At 35.9% G+C, this 21,410-nt stretch overlaps 1 protein-coding gene across 7 annotated transcripts in view; it reads left to right on the top strand.

Moving 5' to 3' along the window:
* RIF1 (replication timing regulatory factor 1) overlaps positions 1-21,410 on the top strand; it is a 97,946-nt gene that overhangs the window by 41,716 nt on the left and 34,820 nt on the right. For all 7 annotated transcript variants that reach the window (XR_004026566.1, XR_004026563.1, XR_004026567.1 and 4 more), the window contains exons 21-34: positions 293-392; positions 3,594-3,858; positions 5,300-5,342; positions 6,490-6,692; positions 7,549-7,648; positions 8,740-8,859; positions 9,857-10,008; positions 10,991-11,071; positions 11,161-11,215; positions 11,645-14,875; positions 16,773-16,919; positions 17,245-17,322; positions 17,412-17,527; positions 18,479-18,632. Coding sequence is in view for 1 of the 7 variants with exons in the window: in XM_012496511.2 (XP_012351965.1) it covers positions 293-392; positions 3,594-3,858; positions 5,300-5,342; positions 6,490-6,692; positions 7,549-7,648; positions 8,740-8,859; positions 9,857-10,008; positions 10,991-11,071; positions 11,161-11,215; positions 11,645-14,875; positions 16,773-16,919; positions 17,245-17,322; positions 17,412-17,527; positions 18,479-18,632 (4,845 nt within the window). In the remaining 6 variants the exon portion in view is untranslated. The remainder of the gene's footprint in view (positions 1-292; positions 393-3,593; positions 3,859-5,299; positions 5,343-6,489; positions 6,693-7,548; positions 7,649-8,739; positions 8,860-9,856; positions 10,009-10,990; positions 11,072-11,160; positions 11,216-11,644; positions 14,876-16,772; positions 16,920-17,244; positions 17,323-17,411; positions 17,528-18,478; positions 18,633-21,410) is intronic.

The raw sequence follows: 21,410 nt of genomic DNA, 5'->3' as shown, positions 1-21,410 counted from the left end.
TATGTGTTTGTAGCTTAGGAGCAACAGACTATATAGGTGTGTAGTAAGCTGTATCATCTAGGTTTGTGTGAGTACACTGTGTTCTCACAAGATGAAATTGCCTGATGACCCATTTTTCAGAATGGATCTCTGTTAAGCCATGGGTGGCTGCACTTAATGTACTGTAAGCTGTGGCATGTGTGTTACATAGGATTTATGGGAGTAACAGTCTTATATTTTTTCACGTTGCTTACTGTTGTTGAATACTGTCCCAGTACTTGAATGTTTCTAACGGTGATACTCTCTTCCCTAGAATTTGTTGTTCGTGGATAGAATTATTCATATTATTACTGTAATGGTTGATTGCATTGACTTCTCACCATATAATATTAAATATCAGCCCAAAGTTAAATGTAAGTATGTATTTTTTAACCTTCGTTTGTCCAGTATTTCATAAGCACTACTGAACTTTGCCAGGGGAAGTCCTAATACCTTGGCCACCTCATTTTACTAACTTCTGATCTTGTTTAACCGTGTTAGTTACTATGCTAGGAGCTTTCATACATGTTCTCTTTTTTCTTTTTAATTTTCATATGCTCTGTATCATTCTCTTATCTGTATCACACAAAATGTCTTTACTCCTTTTTACAACACAGAGAGATAAATACTATTCTAATTAGAGATTGTCTAATAGTACAAATAGTTTTACCCATTCCATCTGGTATGAAGGATTATCTGGACAAGAAAGGATTATCTGGACAAGAAACTTAGACATAACTTAAAATGTTTTTATTTGCAAGCCTGATTTAAAATAGTCATTGAATTGACATTATAATTTAAAAGAAAACAATGGGATCAGTTAATTGGTTATTTTTTTCCAGAAATGTTACAAAGTTTAACTCATCATTTACCTGAAAAATGGTAATTAAATGATTAAAATTGGACAATTGGGATCATAACAAGTTGTGTGATTTTTAAAACCACATGCCTTAGTTAGTTTTAAGTTATTTTGTAGCAGATAGTTTTTAAAATCTGCTAATTCATTCATTGAAGTCAGATATATCCACCTATGTTTATATGTTCATACCATATAGGTAGTGATAATCTGTCATTAATGAAAAATGTTAGTTAATGTTGCGATATATTATTTCTTCTTGTTTAATGATTAGGAACATAAAATTATCTACCAATAAGATCTGCCATTGATGAATTTTCTAAAACATTCTTAGAATCTTTTTTGGTTTTTGAATTTTTACTAAGTAGCAATATGGAGTAACATGTTAAGCTCCTGAAGTATATTATAGGTCAGAGCATCCCGGCCTGAGTGCCGTGGAAATATAGGTTATAGATGTTCTTGACATACTGATCTTAGCTCTCCTCTTGGGCTGACCAGGACCTAATCTGATTACCTCAGTGTGTCAGAAAAATAGGCTTATCTCTGAAAACCATAAGTATACCAAGATTGTATAACAGATGATGTCAGAAATTAATAAGCCACCAAAGTTTCATAGAGCGAAGATGATCAGTCTCATTTTGACATAATTTTACCTATGTTGGTACTTCTGAAATTAGATTTAACCGAATATCCAATTCAGGAACCCACAGTTACAAATGTCTTTTCCACTCCGTGTCCATGCAAAACAGAGCCAGAGTTCCTCTTGCTGTAAAAGTTGGGTTAATGGGGAGATTTTAAAAAGGAGTTGAGAAGAGGAAACAATGTTAAGACTAACCGAAAAGAAATTGTTATTATCAGGATCACCTTGGGATTTTTTGGTGACTTAACGTTGGTGATGATTTCAAATTTAGAGAAATATTGCAAGAGTTTACACGGAAACTTCGTATTCCTTTACTCAGGTTCCTCAATTAACGGTTGATTGCATTTATCTTATCTGCTCCCCCTCCCCCCAGAATACACATTTTATTCTTTTTCCCCGCTGAACCATTTTAAGGTATAGTTTTAGACAAGTTGACAACCTGGAACAGTTCCTCAGTCTTTTATGTCCTTCAAAAAGCAACTTTAGGCTGGGTGCAGTGGCTCACGCCTGTAATACCAGCACTTTGAAAGGCTGAGGTGGGTGGGTCACCTGAGGTCAGGAGTTCTAGACCAGCCTGGCCAACGGGCTACAACCTGTCTCTACTAAAAATACAAAAATTAGTGAGGCATGGTGGTCTGCGCCTGTAGTCCCAGCTACTTGGGAATCTGAGGCAGGAGAATCTCCTGAACCCAGGAGGCAGAGGTTGCAGTGAGCTGAGATCATGCCACTGCACTCCACCAGCCTGAGCAACAGAGCTAGACTCCGTCTCAAAAAGAAAAAAAAAAGGCAATTTTACTTTCTTAGAGTCTCTCAATCTGGGATTATCATATTGCTTTAAGATTAGATTCAGGGTCCATTCATTACTGGAGTACCACAGAAATAATGCTGTAGTTCTTTTTCAGTTCATTATTTTCCCATTACTGGTGATGTTAACACTTCCTGTTTGTTTGAGGATGGCATCTGCCAGGTTTTCCACTGTAAGGTTAATTACTAAATACTTACTGTGGCACAATTATTACTTGTTTCTCTAGATACACTTTCATTTACCATCTAATATCACATGGATTATGCTATTCATTCCTTTTCTGTGTTTGTCTCTACTGTCTCTAATAGTGAGAAACCTGGTTTTTGTTACCCTTAATGTATTTACAACTTGATCATTCACTTGTATGTAACCAGTCTCCTGACAAGGGCTGTCAGCTCACCTCAACATTCTGTTGGAATTTCTGGATATAGTTTTTCAATGTACATTAATGTCTGAGAAATTGATTCCAAGGAGAAAGATCAACTTCCTTTTAGTAGCAACACTTGTTTTTCATGTTACCATATGAGATTAGTTTTAATTAAGCATTCATTTTTTGTTAAATTTGAGATCTCATTCCTTAAAAGAATGAATTGATTGAGAGAAACAAGTAATTTTGGAATGGGTAAATTTTTGGGGCAAGAGCTATGTGGGTTTATTCTTCTAGGTAGATGTTTACAGAGGGATTATCTAAGGGTACAAAAGAAAATCAGACAGTACTTTTAGGACAAATCTTTTTCTTTATATCTAGGAAATAGGCAGTAGACTTACTGCATTCTTTCTCAGCTTTGCATCTCTGACTTGTTCAATGTTATTTGTAGGGATCAATGTACTATAGATGAGCAAAAAAATGGTCCGTCATTCTTAGTGGAAATTTTTTGTTTTTAAAACTAACTTTCAAAATTTAAATTTGGAACCTATCTTACGTAATTTAGTACTTTCTTGCATATTAGTTGTTGAAATTTTATGAAATGTAAAATAAAAGCTTGAGATGCATTTTGTAATTCCTAAGAAAAAATGGACTTGTTTTTCTGGAATTCATATTCATGATCCACCAAGTAGTTTTCGTCTCCCATTCTCATTTGTAAAGATAATGTTCTGGTGATACTTATCCATTAATGGTACATTATGTTATGATTTGTTTGGGGTGTCAGTCAACAAATGGACATGTATTTGATGTATCTAACATTTAAATGTGAGCTATAAATTGTAAAAGTGGACAGTGACGCTATTTTCAATTTATTTGAGTTTTTAATTAATTCAGTTTTTGTTTTTAGCACCACAGAGACCTTCAGATTGGTCCAAAAAGAAGAATGAGCCCCTAGGGAAATTGACTTCTTTATTTAAACTTATTGTGAAAGTGATCTATTCTTTCCACACTCTGAGCTTCAAGGAAGCACATTCCGATACCCTCTTCACTATTGGCAACTCAATCACCAGCATTATTTCCAGTGTACTTGGACATATTTCTTTGCCTTCTATGATCCGAAAAATATTTGCAACTTTAACAAGACCTCTGGCATTATTTTATGAAAACTCAAAGTAAGTATTTTGGACAAAGTAGCTTTGAATTAAATGTATACAATTTAAATATAGGTAGCAACTTTTATTTTTTAATCAGCTGTGTTGTAGATGGTAGTCTTGACAATTTTGTAGAGAGGGTAATAAACTACACTTTTGTTGAAAAGATAGTTCAAGTAGTATAGAAATATGAGAGAGAAATTGGAAGTCTTTCTGTTTTGCCTGTTACTTCCCTTTCCCTTTGCTTTTCAATGCTTACCTTTTCAGAATTGTTTCTACAAACAAGCATACCTATTAAATGCATGATAGATAGGAAAGCTTACTTGACATGCTGTTTTGCAATTAATTACATGGTATGCACTTAATACAGTTGGCTGTTTGTATCCATGGGTTCTGCATTCATGGATTCAACCAACCCTGGATTGAAAATATTTGGAAAAATTAAAAAGAATAAAATTAATGCAAATAAATACAATATGACAATTATTTACATTGTATTAGATATTATAAGGAATCTAGAGATGATTTAAAACATATGAGAGGATGTGTTTAGGTTACATGCAGATACAACTTGTTTTATATTAGAATGTTGAGCATCCATGATTTTGGTATCCTGGCAGGAGGGTGGTCCTGGAATTAGCCGCCACCACGCCCAGCTAATACCCCATGGATACTGAGGGATTTCTATCTTTGTACCATATACATGAGAATCTCATTTTAAAAAATGTCTACATGTGATTCTGTTAAACTTTTTACTCAGTTTCTGATTGGTGGACATACATGTTTTTCCAGTGTTTTCCCTCATAACAGTTGAACATTATTTATACGTAAACCATTGCCCAAATTTGCCACTATTTCTGGGTATACACGTTTATGTTTCTGAATTGCTCTCCAAAAAAATTGAATTAATTTTGCATCACCCTTTATTTGAATCAAAGCAAGCAGTGCCTTAAAACCTGAAAGAAAAAAAAACGCCCCAGTAACAAACTTGTACAAGCATTTTGAAAGGATTCGTGAATATTCTTTATAGCAAGCTTTGTGGTTCAATCAGAAGACAGTTTATCTTTCATAAATTAACAGAGAAAGTTTTAGGAACAGATTTTGTAAAGTACAATACAACCCCCAAATCCATGAACTTTTCTTTGCAAATCTTTTAAGTCTATATTTCATTAAAAATAATGCCTAAAAGAAATGTACAGAAACCAGCAATTAATATGATTATTACTTTGAGGCTTATTGTAGATATTTTCTGTGATTCATTTTTCAAAGATGGGATGGTTTTATGCTTAATATTTAGCATTTGAGTTTTTTTGCTTGTTAAGTATTTGGGCACCTTTTTATATCATCAGTTTATATTTATTATGTCTTTATTACCTTTTTCTTAGGATTAGCTTGATAGATAGTACAGTGTTAACTTGCAGAAATATAAATGGTATTCTATTTTATGTGTTTTCCTTCCTAGGCTTGATGAAGTTCCTAAAGTATATAGTTGTCTGAACAACAAGGTAAAAATAGACAATTGTCTATAAACCATACTTTCATGATGAGAAAATGATAGGGTTTAGATAAGTTTCTTAAACATAATTCTGCTGATTTTTAAAGGGGTTATTCTTTCTTTCTTTTTTTTTTTTTTCCTAGAGACAGAGTTTCGCTGTTGTCACCCAAGCTGGAGTGCAGTGGCAGGATCTCAGCTCACTGCAACCTCCACCTCCTGGGAACAAGTGATTCTCCCACCTCAGCTTCCTGAGTAGCTGGGAGTACAGGCACATGCTGCCACACCCAGCTGATTTTTTGTATATTTAGTAGAGACAGGGTTTCACCATTTGGGCAGGCTTGTCTCGAACTCCTGACCTCAAGTGATCCGCCTGCCTCGGCTTCCCAAAGTGCTAAGATTACAGGTGTGAGCCACCACGCTTGGCCTATTCTTCATTTTTAATGGACATTTAATAACACCATATGAACACATTTACAGGGTTTTTGTTTTTTTTTTTTAAGGATTTAATACTTTAAATTCATGTTAAGTAATGCACTCTTTTTTGGAGACAAAATCTCACCCAGGTGGGAGTGCAGTGGCACGATCACGGCTTACCACACCCCTGCCCTCCTGGGCTTAAGGTGATTCTCCCACCATAGCCTCCCAAGTAGCTAGGACTACAGGCACACACCACCACTCCTGGCTAATTTTTCTATTTTTTGTAGAGGCGAGGTTTTGCCATGTTGCTCAGGCTGGTCTCAAACTCCTGAGCTCAAGCAGTCTGCCCGCTTTGGCTTCCCAAAGTGCTGGGATTACAGGCGTGAACCACTGAGCCCAGACTAGTTAATCAACTCTTAGCTCATCCCTTTGTATATGATGGCGATCGGACCCAAAGTTTTCTAGGTGAACGTATATAGGCAACTATTTATCTTGTTATAATTATTACAAAAACATAATTTCTTTTGTTAATAGAAAATAAGTTCAAAATTGAACTGTAATATTAATAACCAAAGCAAATTCATCTGATAATTTGTCTAGTTATAAAGAGGGATATATATTTAAGGCAACAATGGGGGTTAGTTTAAAATTTTCTTAATTTTAAAAATTGAAATAACAACATATATTCTGTGAGTTAATGTTTAGTATATTTTTTGCTTTTATTTTTTCCTTTTTCCTAGTTAGAAAAGCTACTGGGAGAAATTATTGCTTGTCTGCAATTCAGCTACACCGGAACTTATGACAGTGAACTTCTTGAACAACTGTCCCCACTATTATGCATAGTATTTCTGCACAAGAATAAACAGATTCGAAAACAGAGTGCTCAGTTCTGGAATGCCACTTTTGCTAAAGTGACGATGTTGGTTTATCCTGAAGAGTTAAAGTATGCTAACAACAAAACTTATATGCAAACTAACTATTCTGTTGTGATCATATAAATTGATATTTTGATTCAAAATAATCTTTTCTTATGGGATATTGTTACAGAGGATTCCTTAGTTGAAATATTACCATTTGGAATACATGATAATTATTAAACATTATTTCACCTTTTCGTTGGTGCTTAGAATAACCTTGATTTCAGGAGCCAAGAAAAGCAGTTTAAATTGTCCTTAATAAAAGAGACAAGGAGGACAGGAAATGGATGATTTTTTTTTTTTTTTTTTTTTTTTTTTTTTTTTTGAGATAGAGTCTCTCTCTGTGGCTCAGGCTGGAGTGCAGTGGCGCAATCTGGGCTCACTGCAAGCTCCGCCTCCTGGGTTCAAGCGATTCTCCTGCCTCAGCCTCCTGAGTAGCTGGGACTGAAGGTGCGTGCCACCAGGCCTGGCTAATTTTTTGTATTTTTAGTAGAGACAAGGTTTCACTGTGTTAGCCAGGATGGTCTCGATCTCCTGACCTCATGATCTGCCTGCCTCGGCCTCCCAAAGTGCTGGGATTACAGGTGTGAGCCACTGCGCCCTGCCTGGATAATTATTAAAGCTAGGCATGAATACTTTATATAATATTGTACTTCTTATTGGAATTTTCCATGATAAAAATTTGGAAATTCAGAAAAGTACAGGGAAAAATACAAAAATTGCCTAATTTCTCCCAGTTTTATATATGCATAGTAAGGAACAGTCTTTAAAAATAAAGATGTATTTTGCTGCTCTAAAAATTAAAGTGCTATTGTTAACAGATCATCAGTGTTCACCAGTACTACTTGACTTAAGGTGTATATTTTATGTACTTTTTTAAAGACCAGTACTAACACAAGCCAAACAAAAATTTCTTCTCCTGTTGCCTGGTGTGGAAACTGTTGAAATGATGGAGGAATCCAGTGGACCATATTCTGATGGAGTAAGTTGGGGGGTTTTATTGTTCATTTGTTTTTGGACATTTAAGTTATTTGTTGAAAGTTATAAATAAGTAGAACCTGAACAGAAAAGAGTTTTGTAACATAGACTTTTTCCACGTTGTCAGTTGTGTGGCCTCAAATTTCTTTTGTGATTTTCACTAGAGATTCTCATGTAAATCTCTAATTCTTGTCATTAATCATTTGTTTTGAACTCGGGTACCTCATCTGTGCTGTTCACAAAGAGTAAAATACATAATTGTTGCTTTGGAAAAACTGGAAATAATGGTTACTAAGCCATGTCTAAGCCAGAGCTGCTGTTCATTTTCTCATTTTTAAAAAATTGATTTTCTCATTTCTTCTATCAGAAAAACACATCTTTGCTGTCACATCACATAGGAGCAAAGTTTCTTTGGCTAATATTTGATTACTGCCTGAAGATCTAGTAGTTAAAGGCACAGGTACTATAGACTTGTGAGCTGGAGTGTTCTTAGAAAACTTTTTTCTATTCAGGAGCAGCTAGGGTATAGCTAGTTTTTGTTTAGAATCTTTTGGAGAAAAAAGACTTATAGCCAACTAAGTATCGCATTTGGTTTTGGCTGAAGTAAAAATTTTCCACCAGATAACTAACAATTAGACTTGTTAAAGAGTTCAGTGGAATTTGGTCTGTAAAGGCTATCTATTGTGTTGAGGGGAAATATGCTCTATCATACATGCTTTATTAACCCTCAATTGTTTAATGTTTAAAGTTCTATGGCTTTGAATATTCTCTTAGAAATATTTTCAGTTACAGGTAGAGTGTTTGAATCTAGTAATTTAATTCACTTTATATATTTATGTGATATGTCTCATTTTCAGAATTCATAAAATTGAATGGTATTAAACAGCTACTATAAAAGAGACACCAAAGCCATTTGCTATTTTTGAATTAGACAGTGGCTTTCCTTTCTTTGATTTTTATGGGATTGAATAATTAGAAAAATTTTGACAATATTTGCAATTACTATTTATTAGGCAGGAATTTTCAAAACGTGAAAAGGAAAAGCAAAATATTACCGTTGTATTTAATGAAATTGTTTCCTTTTTAATAAAACAGACAGAAAATTCACAACTAAATGTGAAGATAAGTGGCATGGAGAGAAAATCAAATGGAAAAAGAGATTCATTTTTGGCACAAACAAAGAATAAAAAAGAAAATATGAAACCAGCAGCCAAAGTATGTTTTCAAAAGTTTAATCAAAATTTTGGAGATAAAATATATGGTAACTTACATACAACTTTAAAAATTGGATGGAAAAACTATAAAAGACTAAATAAAGGTTGGGATTGCAGGGGAATTTAGGGCATTTGGTCTAGAAAGACTGCTAGTATAGCATGGTAACCCAGAAGCCTTGGGTGATGATTCCTGGTTAGGAAAGGTAAGTTTCTGTGTAATGCTTAGCAACTGTTACATGTAGTTATTCCAGGCAGCAGCCCCCTTGAGATGGAATGAGACTAGTTATGAATGACTAACATAGGTAGCACAAGAGGAAAATATTTTAGAACTTTTGTTTAGGATTATTGGTATTTTAGAACTTAATATTTTGAATAGAAATAATGCCTAGATAAGACACCTATGTTAAGCTCATGCTAGTTGCCAGTTAACTGACTTTTAGACAACAGTTCTGTCTTCCATGACCTCCAGTAAAGGTTATTCTAGAATCTTGAGACCATGACCCTGGTGAAACGAAAGAAAAGTGTTATTTTTTAAGAATACCTTTGCCACATTCTTGTAGCAACTATAAATAGAATTAAAGCAATGGTTCCAATGAACATTTATTAAGATAACATTGTAGTACCAAAGTTACTTGTATGTAGGGCATATATTGGCGACTTTCACTAAGTCATGCCTCAACTTAAGAGCTGCAAATGCACTCTCTAGCTGCCAAATCAGTTCATTTCCATGTGTTAGCCTGATGAACGATTTTGTCCATACTTTGTAGTTAAGCACAGACTTGCCTACTTTGTAAAGAGGTTTAATACTTTCTACTTTCTCAGTATTTATTAGAGGCAGAAAGAAAGTGGGGAACATTGTACTAATTTGTTACTGATCATGAGTATCATCAACTTCATAATCACTATTGAAAAATGGTGTCATTATTAGAAGAGAGTGATAGAAATATTGGAAAATTGGAAACTAAAATGTACATTTGTTCATTTTTTCACATCTGCAGCTGAAACTTGAATCTTCATCTTTAAAAGTAAAGAGTGAAATTCTTTTGGAAGAGGAAAAATCTACTGACTTTGTGTTTATACCTCCAGAAGGAAAAGATGCAAAGGAAAGAATATTAACTGATCATCAAAAAGAAGTTCTCAAAACAAAGCGGTTTGTAGGCCTTTTATTTTGAGTTGGGTATTTGGTGTTCAGCCTTAGATTTCATGCAAGAAAACTGTAACTTTGTGTTTAGAACTAAAATATGTGTACTAATTTTTTTTTTTTGACAACGGAGTTTCGCTCTGTTGCCCAGGCTGGAGTGCAGTGGTGCCATCTCGGCTCACTGCAAGCTCTGCCTCCTGGGTACACGCCATTCTCCTGCCTCAGCGTCCCTAGTAGCTGGGACCACAGGCGTGTGCCACCACACCCAGCTAATTTTTTTGTACTTTCAGTAGAGATGGGGTTTCACCATGTTAGCCAGGAGGGTCTTGATCTCCTGACCTCATGATCCACCCGCCTCGGCCTCCCAAAGTGCTGGGATTACAGGTGTGAGCCACCAGGCCCAGCCACGTGCACTAAATTTTAATGCCAGAAGTTATACTGTACATAAATGCATTTCATAATGTATAAAGCTACCTAGTAACCTACCAAATATTTATAAACTGAATTTCTTCTCTGAGGTAGATTGGGAGAGGAAGACAGTTTGATGGAATTTCCGGGAAATATGCATTTGGGTCATGATTTTATAACAATTTAGTAGAATTGTAAGTTTCTTTTCTTTTTATGTTTTGTTTTATGTTTTTGAGACAGAGTCTTTCTTTGTTACCCAGGCTGGAGTGCAGTGGCATGATCTCTGCTCACTGCAGTCTCTGCCTCCTGGGCTCAAGTGATCCTCCCGCATCAACTTCCCAAGTAGCTGGGACTGCAGATGCTCGCCACCATGCCCAGCTAATTTTTTATTTTTTGTAGAGATAGGATTTTGCCATGTTGCCCATGCTGGTCTTGAACTCCTGAGCTCAAGCAGCCCACCCACGTCAACCTCCCAAAGTGCTGGGATTACAGGCGTGAGCCACCGTACCTGGCCATAAGTTTAATTTCTAATTGTAAGAATATCATCCGGTTTTTGAAGTTACTTATATACAGTTTTTTTCAGGTGTGATATTCCTGCCATGTATAATAATCTGGATGTTTCCCAAGATACCTTATTTACTCAGGATAGTCAGGAAGAGCCTATGTAAGTACAGAAGCCATCAAACTTTTATGTCTGTTTTATTCATTTTCAAATAATTATAAAAACAATATTCTTACTAATATTTATTTCAGGGAAATTCCTACTTTAACCAGAAAACCAAAGGAGGATTCTAAGATGATGATTACGGTATGTTTGGCATTTCATATTTTGGGCTTTTTAGAATCACCCTTCCATTATACAGTCTGTTAAACTGCTGAAATGTCTGCAGGTCTTCCCTTTATTAATTTTAAGATTTATGGTAGATTTATTGTATGATTTGCTTTTAACTCCCATTCAGATACTAGCAGAATATCAGCAGACACTAGTCAGTGTGTGTGTGTGTGTGTGTGTGTGTGTGTGTGTGTGTGTAAAAGTACTTGGCTTTTCTTGAATATTTACAATTAGGAACACAAATTGTTGGGCATCTACCACTAACTTTGGAATAGTTGCCATATATTGAATGTTAGTGATTATCTTTGGGTTACTGAAGTTAAAACTAAAGTTTTCCCAGAAAGTCAAACTCATTTGCCAGTTATTAATCTGTGTGTGTATATATATGTATATATTTCTGTGCAGGAGGAGCAAATGGACAGTGACATTGTCATTCCTCAAGATGTCACGGAAGACTGTGGTATGGATGAACATCTTGAAAAGGCCTCACTTTCAAATAATGAGTGTGGTTCTCTTGATAAAACCAGTCCAGAAATGTCGAACAGTAATAATGATGACAGAAAAAAAGCTTTAATTTCATCAAAGAAAACATCAATTGAATGTGCATCTAGTACAGAAAATTCTTGCGTTGTCAGCAGTAGTTCAGTTTCTAATACCACTGTTGCTGGAACTCCCCCATACCCTACAAGTCGGAGGCAAACCTTTATTACTTTGGAGAAGTTTGATGGTTCAGAAAACAGACCTTTTAGTCCATCCCCCTTGAATAATATTTCATCAACTGTTACAGTGAAAAACAACCAGGAAACCATGATTAAGACAGATTTTCTACCAAAAGCAAAGCAAAGAGAAGGGACTTTTTCAAAATCTGATTCTGAAAAAATAGTGAATGGAACTAAGAGATCAAGCCGGAGAGCTGGTAAAGCTGAACAAACAGGGAATAAAAGGTCTAAGCCCTTAATGAGATCTGAGCCGGAGAAAAATACTGAGGAATCTATTGAAGGCATTGTAGTCTTAGAAAATAACCCACCTGGTTTGCTTAATCAAACAGAATGTGTGTCAGATAATCAGGTTCATCTTTCTGAATCTGCAGTGGAGCATGACAATACAAAGCTTAAAGCAACAACAATGGAAAATGCTGTATTATTGGAAACTAATACTGTAGAGGAGAAAAATGTAGAAATTAATTTGGAATCCAAAGAAAATACACCGCCAGTAGTAATATCAGCAGATCAAATGGTAAATGAGGATAGTCAGGTTCAGATAACTCCAAATCAGAAAACCCTTAGACGGTCTTCAAGGCGACGTTCAGAAGTAGTAGAGTCTACCACTGAAAGCCAAGATAAGGAAAATAATCATCAAAAAAAGGAACGACGTAAGGAAGAAGAAAAACCTCTTCAGAAGAGTCCATTGCATATAAAAGATGATGTGTTACCTAAACAAAAACTGATTTCTGAACAGACTCTACAGGAGAGTTTAATTGAGAAAGGAAGTAATTTACATGAGAAGACTCTTGGGGAAACTAGTGCTAATGCAGAAACTGAACAAAATAAAAAAAAGGCAGACCCTGAGAACATTAAGTCTGAGGGGGATGGTACCCAGGACATTGTAGATAAGTCCTCTGAGAAACTAGTCAGAGGCCGAACACGATATCAAACAAGAAGAGCATCTCAGGGTTTGCTTTCCAGCATTGAAAACTCAGAATCTGATAGTTCGGAGGCAAAAGAAGAAGGTTCTAGGAAGAAGAGATCTGGAAAATGGAGAAACAAAAGCAACGAAAGTGTTGACATTCAAGATCAAGAAGAGAAAGTGGTGAAACAGGAATGTATAAAAGCTGAAAATCAGTCACATGATTGTAAAGTAAGTTCTGAAGAAGATGGAAGCATAAAACCTCAGATTTGTGAAAAACAAGATGAAAGTAGTACTGTAATATGTCAGGATTCTACAGTAACTTCAGATTTGTTGCAAGTTCCTGATGATTTACCAAATGCATGTGAGGAAAAAAATGAAACTAGCAAATATGCAGAATATTCCTTTACAAGTCTACCTGTGCCAGAATCAAATCTAAGGACTAGAAATGCCATTAAGAGATTACATAAGCGAGACTCTTTTGATAATTGTAGTTTGGGAGAATCTTCAAAAATAGGGATGTCAGATATTTCTTCACTTTCAGAAAAAACTTTTCAAACACTTGAATGCCAACACAAGAGAAGTAGGAGGGTGAGGAGATCTAAAGGTTGTGATTGCTGTGGGGAAAAATCACAACCTCAGGAAAAGTCACTCGTCGGGATAAAGAATACAGAAAATGATGTAGAGATTAGTGAAACAAAAAAGGCAGATGTACAAGCACCTGTAAGCACATCAGAAACTTCTCAAGCTAATCCATGTTCTGAAGGACAATTTTTAGATGAACATCATAGTGTGAATTTTCATTTGGGTCTCAAAGAGGATAATGATACCATTAATGATTCATTAATTATTTCTGAAACCAAATCAAAAGAAAACACTATGCAAGAATCTCTTCCTTCTGGAATAGTAAACTTTAGAGAGGAAACTTGTGATATGGATTCTAGTGAAGCAATGTCTCTTGAAAGCCAAGAGTCACCTAAAGAAAATTTTAAAACTGTTGGCCCATGTTTAGGAGACTCGAAAAATGTTTCACGGGAATCTTTGGAGACAAAAGAAGAAAAACCAGAAGAAACCCCAAAAATGGAACTGAGTCTAGAGAATGTTACTGTTGAAGGAAATGCATGTAAAGTAACAGAATCCAATCCAGAGAAAGTAAAAACTATGGAATTGGATGTAGGAAATGAAGCTAGCTTCTATGAACAAGAGAGAACCAAAAGTGGTATTTCTGAAGAAGCAGCAATGGAAAATAAAAGAAATGATGACTCTAAAGCAGACACAGCTAAACTGAATGCCAAAGAAGTAACAACTGAGGAATTTAATTCAGATATTAGTCTTTCTGATAATACTACACCTGTAAAATTGAGTGCTCAAACTGAGATTTCTGAACAAACAGCAACTGGGGAACTAGATGGAGGAAATGATGTATCTGATCCATACTCATCTGAAGAAACGAATACTGAAATGAAAAATTATGAAGAAATGATGATTGGCGAGGTGAAGGCTGAAACTGGCCATGATGGTGAAACAGAGAATGAGGGCATAACTACCAAAACCTCAAAGCCTGATGAAGCTGAAACAAAAATGTTGACTGCAGAAATGGACAACTTTCTTTGTGACACAGTTGAAATGAGCATTGAAGAAGGAATCATTGACGCTAATAAAACTGAAACAAATACTGAGTGTAGTAAATCTGAAGAAAAATTAGATAACAATCAAATGGTAATGGAAAGTGATATTTTACAGGAAGATCACCATACTTCAGAGAAAGTGGAGGAACCATCACAGTCTCTGACATCTGGAACAGCTATCTCTGAACTAATAATAGGAGACAATAATGCATCTCCTCAAAAACAAAGGGAACTTGATCCTTCACTTGTGTCAGCAAATGACAGTCCTAGTGGCATGCAGACACGCTGTGTCTGGTCTCCTTTGGCTTCTCCATCTACGAGCATTTTAAAGAGAGGACTAAAAAGATCCCAAGAAGATGAAATCTCATCACCTGTTAATAAGGTAAGGGGAATGAGGCTGAATATTAAGGAACCCAGTGTTTGGTTGGGATATTTTGGCCATGCAGTGACCTCTGGTGAATGACAAAATATTACAATTATATGGCCACTCATTTGATTATTTACCATAATGGTTGCTAGGGAAAAGGTAGGTAGAAGAAAAGATTTCGAAAAAAGGAGACTGAGGCCTTTTAGATAAGTCTTTCGTTTTACAACACTAAAGATCTTTTTGCAACTGTGCACATTGTTCACCTTTGGCAAAATTAATAAGGCTCCTAGCATCTTTTCTGCTCCCCATACCATAATATCATATGAGGAAACTGATTTAGGAATGCAGGCAACACTGCCATTGATAAAGCAGATTTAGTAGTTGTCATGTGTCGGAACATTATGCTGTTTTACGTTTTACATACATGTTCCAGACCATACCTAATTAAAAAATCTCGTGCCTTCATCAACTTGTAGATGTTATCTTATTTATAGTTATTTATGTCCCCATTTCCTCAGCTAAATTATAGATCTTTTACTTTAGAAAAGATGGATTATCTATATATCTGCTTTAGCTTCAGGCCCTGTGCCTTGCACATAGTTTGTTGAATGAATGAATAAAAAAAATAGGAAAAGTTAAATGTACTTACATAACTCAATTTGTCTTCTACTTAACAAAATAGATGTCCTGAAAAGGTATGATGTTGGCATTCCTTAATTTTGAACTTGAACCTGCTATTCATTGTAGAATACATTTTAGATATACAAGCATGAGTATATAGACACGACACCTTGTTTTTTGCCTTCAACAAACACACTTTGAAAGTGTTCCTTCGGCCAGGCTCGGTAGCTCACACCTGTAATCCCAGGCATGGGATTTGGGAGGCCAAGGCGGGTGGATCCCCTGAGGGTCGAGAGTTCAAGACCAGCCTGACCAACATGGAGAAACCCCATCTCTACTAAAAATACAAAAATTAGCTGGGCATGGGGGCACACACCTGTAGTTACAGCTACTCAGGAGGCTGAGGCAGGAGAATTTCTTGAACCCAGGATGCAGAGTTTGCAGTGAGCTGAGATTGTGCCACTGCACTCCAGCCCGGCGACAGAGTGAGACTTGTCTCAAAAAAAAAAAAAAAAAAAAGATTAAAAAAATGTTCCTTCAAAATCCCTGTTCCTGTTATTCATGTGTCTAAACTTTGCAAGATACACTGAAAATTCTTCTGCTGAGAATCTAGAGATTAAGTTATTTGTTTTTTGTTTCGTTTGTTTGTTTTTTGAGATAGAGTCTTACTCTGTCGCCCAGGCTGTAGTGCAGTGGCACAATCTCGGCTCACTGCAGCCTCTGCCTCCCGGATTCAAGTGATTCTGCTGCCTCAGCCTCTTGAGTAGCTGGGATTACAGGCATGTGCCACTAAGCCTGGCTAATTTTTGTATTTTTAGTAGAGATAAGGTTTCACCATGTTGGTCAGGCTGGTCTTGAACTCCTGACCTCGTGATCCCCCCACCTCGCCCTCCCAAAGTGCTGGGATTACAGGCGTGAGCCACTGCGCCTGGCCTATTTCTGTTTTTACATCAGTCATCTTTCTAGTCTGGTAATCCCATAAAGTTACTAGAATCAGATCATACACTTTTAACTGCCACATATGGCTTCGTTAACTTTTTGTTACTGTGCCTTTTTCACCATCTTTGGTATTAGGCAGAGACAGTTTAAAATACAGAAAATTAGAATGAATTGTGGTATTGAGTTAATATGATCTGTGAAGGCAGTTGCTGGGAACTGTGCAGCTGACTTCTAGTGAAATAAATTTTCTAAACCCACATTCTGTTTTTGGGTAACCTCATAATGAAAATTTATGGTGTAATTTTTTAAAAACTTTAGTTTTGTTAAGTAAAATCCTGACTTGTGTTTTCAGGTTCGCCGTGTCTCCTTTGCAGATCCAATATACCAAGCAGGATTGGCAGATGACATTGATAGACGGTGCTCTATTGTTAGGTCCCATTCTTCAAATAGTTCTCCCATAGGAAAAAGTGTTAAAACTTCTCCTACTGCACAATCTAAGGTAAGCTATAGGCTTTAAAATATACATATATGTATACCGACACAGAATTACATGTACATGATGTGTCATAAAATGAACTATATATGTGAAAAACTTCTTCCTTAGTTTAAAATACATTCTTTTTTCTGCTACATGGTAAGCAGAAAGGAAGAGAAGAGGTGGTAAGAGGCAGTAATGATCCAGCAAGTAATTGATTAGGTACTAGATTACTCTTTTTATGTTTTTTGAAATTTTAAAGAAATGATTGCAGTCTAAGTTGTAAAAATTGTAAAATTATAGTCATCTAGGGTTCTGAGTATTTTTTTCTCTCCTTTCTTCTATCTAGCATAATACCACTTCAGCCAAAGGATTTCTGTCCCCAGGATCACGTAGCCCTAAATTTAAGAGCTCAAAGAAGTGTTTAGTAAGAAGTGCTTTAGTTTTCATGTCACTTTATATTTTCATGTTCAATCAGTTGACCTCTGTGTAACAGCTTCTGAAATTTATTCTAAGATTTCAGAAATGGCCAGAGAATCCATACCATGCCCAACAGAAAGTGTTTACCCAGCATTGGTGAACTGTGTGGCACCAGTTGACATCATTTTACCTCAGATTACATCAAACATGTGGTAAGTGGTTATTTAGGCTTGCTTATATTCCAAGATGCCACTTATTTAAGAGGACTTACCTGAACGCTTGGTTCTCATGTTTAGAATTGATTGGCATATACTCCTCACACACAGTTTATTTTTTAAATAAAAATGCAACTGAGAAGGTAGGCCAGATAAGGCAATATGAAAAACATTTAATATAGTAAGATGTATGCATAATATTTCAGGTGCTGCATTGAACCCTTATATCCATTATCTTGTTTAATCCAAATATAAACCTTATGAGGAATATGAATATCATTTCTACTTTATAGGATGAAGTTTACAAAGATAAGTTAACAAAACCACACAGCTATTAAGTCATCACATGGAAGAAGCATGAGACTTACATATATAAAACTTGTTCATCAGCTGTTTTTTCTTTCTAATTAGAAGTTTGTTTCCTTGATGTTTTAAGTCTTGGAAACTTAAATGTGTGTGTGTAGATCGTTCACTATATCTTGATTAAAAGAATTATTACAGGTAGTTTGTGATGCCTTGAGATGGTTTCTCTTTAATTGAATTATCAAGCTGCCCTGTCATAGCATAATCCCCAATAGGAGATGAAGTATTCTTAAACTTCTCTGAGGAATTTAATGATTCAGTAATATGTATCAGACATACCAAGTCCATTTCTGATTAAAGTTGGAGAGGGGATTATGCATACTTAAGAATTATCTATTAATGAGATGTATGTAGAAGCACAAGGCATGCAATGGGCTCATTCAGTTGCCAGTACTATTGCTTATTCCAGACATACACATCAGATTCGAATTTTGTTTTAAATTACACATACATGTGCCTGTCTTCACTGTGGACTAACCTCAGTTATGATTGAGCTTAAATGGGGAAATTCAACTGGATAAACTCTTGCAAATAGCATATAAATAAAACTGTATAGTTATAATTTCCTGTTTCTGTTTTGTTTAGGGCGAGAGGCCTGGGACAACTCATTAGAGCTAAGAATATAAAAACTATTGGTGATTTGAGTACTCTTACAGCATCTGAAATAAAAACTCTTCCTATCCGTTCTCCAAAAGTGTCCAATGTAAAAAAGGCTCTCAGAATATATCATGAGCAGCAGGTAAAAACTTAGATGTTAGTTACGATGTATATTAATAAATGATGTAACAGTACAGTTACAGAAGTTTGTTAAAAGATCACTTCATAATGGCACAGGCAAATTGATTCATTTATTTTGTACTGTCTTTATGCCTTGCACCTCAGATAAATTTTTAAATTGTTTTCTCTTTGAATTCTGTTCATCCCCTTCTCTTTCATTTCCACCATTCCGTATTTGATTCCATGGCTGCTACTGCTAAAACCTAGATGTTCAAATCCAAACATCCACCAAAACCATACAGATTTGTAGGTCACAGTATTTTGATGTTGATGCCTACCACATTTGTGACTTATTTTTCTTATTTCTCATTTTTGTCAGTATTGTGCACATGAACATTTTGGGTCATGGGCATTTTTCAAGATTCTGATGAAAGCTAAGATTCTTCCCTGCTATAAAACTATACAGAAAATTTTGTATACAATTTCAGAAGGATTCACAGACTACTGAAGCACATTCAGAGACCCTCTATCCATTGACACTACAGGTTGAGTACTCCTTATCTGAATTGCTTAGGACCAGAAATGTTTTGGACTTCAGATTTATTTCACTTTTGAGGTATTTGCATTATGCAGCTACTTGCCAGTTTAGCAGCCCTAATCTGGAAATCCACAACGCTCATAGAGCATTTGGGCATCATGTCAGTGCTCAAAAAGCTTCAAATTTTGGATTCCATTCCATCCAAAAAAAGATTCCATTTTTGGAGAAGGCATACTCAACCTGTATCAGAAGTCTTGAATAAATGAAAAATAGAAAAAGCAGTGTTCTGAATCAGAATTTCTCAGACCTGGGGTTTGCCAGCCAGTGAAGACTTCTGCTGTATTCTTGAAGGTCCTTGATTTTATATTAACTTATTTGTGATCTTCTAAACATTCGTTAACCGGTTACTCATAAGAGAAAACCAAAACTACTAGTAATTTTCTGTCTCACAGATTGAATTTAGTTTCTGAAGTATTTTCTTACTCAGTTTCCACGGGTCTTGGGAAAGTCTATGAGAATTAGTTTTTATTTAACAACTTGATTGAGGTATGATTTACATCGTGTAAAATTCACCTACCCTATGTGTGCAGTTAGTTTTTAATATATTCACAGAGTTAAATAATATTCCCCATGATCTAATTTTGAATCTTTTTTTATCACCCAGAGAAGAAACACTGACCCATTAGCTATCAGTCCTCATTTCCACTGCCCAGCCAATGCCTACTTTTCCTCTATAGATTTGCCTATTCTGGATATTTCATAAAAGTGGGGTCGTACAACTTGTGATCTTTTGTGACTGGCTTCTTTCACGTAGCATAATGTTTTCAAGGTTTATCCTCAAAAATTTCCATTTTGAGGTTGAATAATTCTTTGTAGATTCTGGATATTAGCCTTTTGTCAGATGAGAAGATTGCAAAAATTTTCTCCCATTCTGTAGGTTGCCTGTTCACTCTGATGGTAGTTTCTTTTGCTGTGCAGAAGCTCTTTAGTTTAATTAGATCCCATTAATCAATTTTGGCTTTTGTTGCCATTGCTTTTGGTGTTTTAGACATGAAGTCCTTGCCCATGCGTGTGTCCTGAATGGTATTGCCTAGGTTTTCTTCTAGGGTTTTTATGGTTTTAGGTCTAACATTTAAGTCTTTAATCCATCTTGAATTTTTGTATAAGGTATAAGGAAGGGATCCAGTTTCAGCTTTTTACATATGGCTAGCCAGTAGTAGTAGCCAATAAATGGTTCCCAACACCGTTTATTAAATAGGGAATCCTTTCCCCGTTTCTTGTTTTTGTCAAGTTTGTCAAAGATCAGATGGTTGTAGATGTGTGGTATTATTTCTGAGGGCTCTGTTCTGTTCCATTGGTCTATATCTCTGTTTTGGTACCAGTACCATGCTGTTTTGGTTACTGTAGCCTTGTAGTATAGTTTGAAGTCAGGTAGCATGATGCCTCCAGCTTTGTTCTTTTGGCTTAGGATTGGCTTGGCAATGCGGGCTCTTTTTTTGGTTCCATATGAACTTTAAAGTAGTTTTTTCCAATTCTGTGAAGAAAGTCATTGGTAGCTTGATGGGGGTGGCATTGGATCTATAAATTACCTTGGGCAGTATGGCCATTTTCACGATACTGGTTCTTCCTATCCATGAGCATGGAATATTCTTCCATTTGTTTGTGTCCTCTTTCATTTTGTCAAGCAGTGGTTTATAGTTCTCCTCGAAGAGGTCCTTCACATCTCTTGTAAGTTGGATTCCTAGGTATTTTATTCTCTTTGAAGCAATTGTGAATGGGAGTTCACTCATGATTTGGCTCTCTGTTTGTCTGTTATTGGTGTATATGAATGCTTGTGATGTTTGCACATTGATTTTGTATCCTGAGACTTTGCTGAAGTTGCTTATCGGCCCAAGGAGATTTTGGGCTGAGACGATGGGGTTTTCTAAGTATACAATCATGTCATCTGCAAACAGGAACAGTTTGACTTCCTCTTTTCCTAAGTGAATACTCTTTATTTCTTTCTCTTGCCTCATTGCCTTGGCCAGAACTTCCAACACTATGTTGAACAGAAAGTGGTGAGAGAGGGCATCCCTGTCTTGTGCCAGTTTTCAAAGGGAATGCTTCCAGTTTTTGCCCATTCAGTATGATGTTGGCTGTGGGTTTGTCATAAATAGCTCTTATTATTTTGAGATACGTTCCATCAATACCTAATTTATTGAGAGTTTTTAGCATGAAGGGCTGTTGAATTTTGTCAAAGGCCTTTTCTGCATCTATTGAGAT

This window comes from Nomascus leucogenys, chromosome 17, assembly GCF_006542625.1.
Source record: "Nomascus leucogenys isolate Asia chromosome 17, Asia_NLE_v1, whole genome shotgun sequence".
Lineage (NCBI taxonomy): Eukaryota > Metazoa > Chordata > Mammalia > Primates > Hylobatidae > Nomascus > Nomascus leucogenys.
The sequence above is the reverse complement of the archived record's forward strand: the minus strand, read 5'-3'. Positions and strand labels throughout refer to the sequence as shown.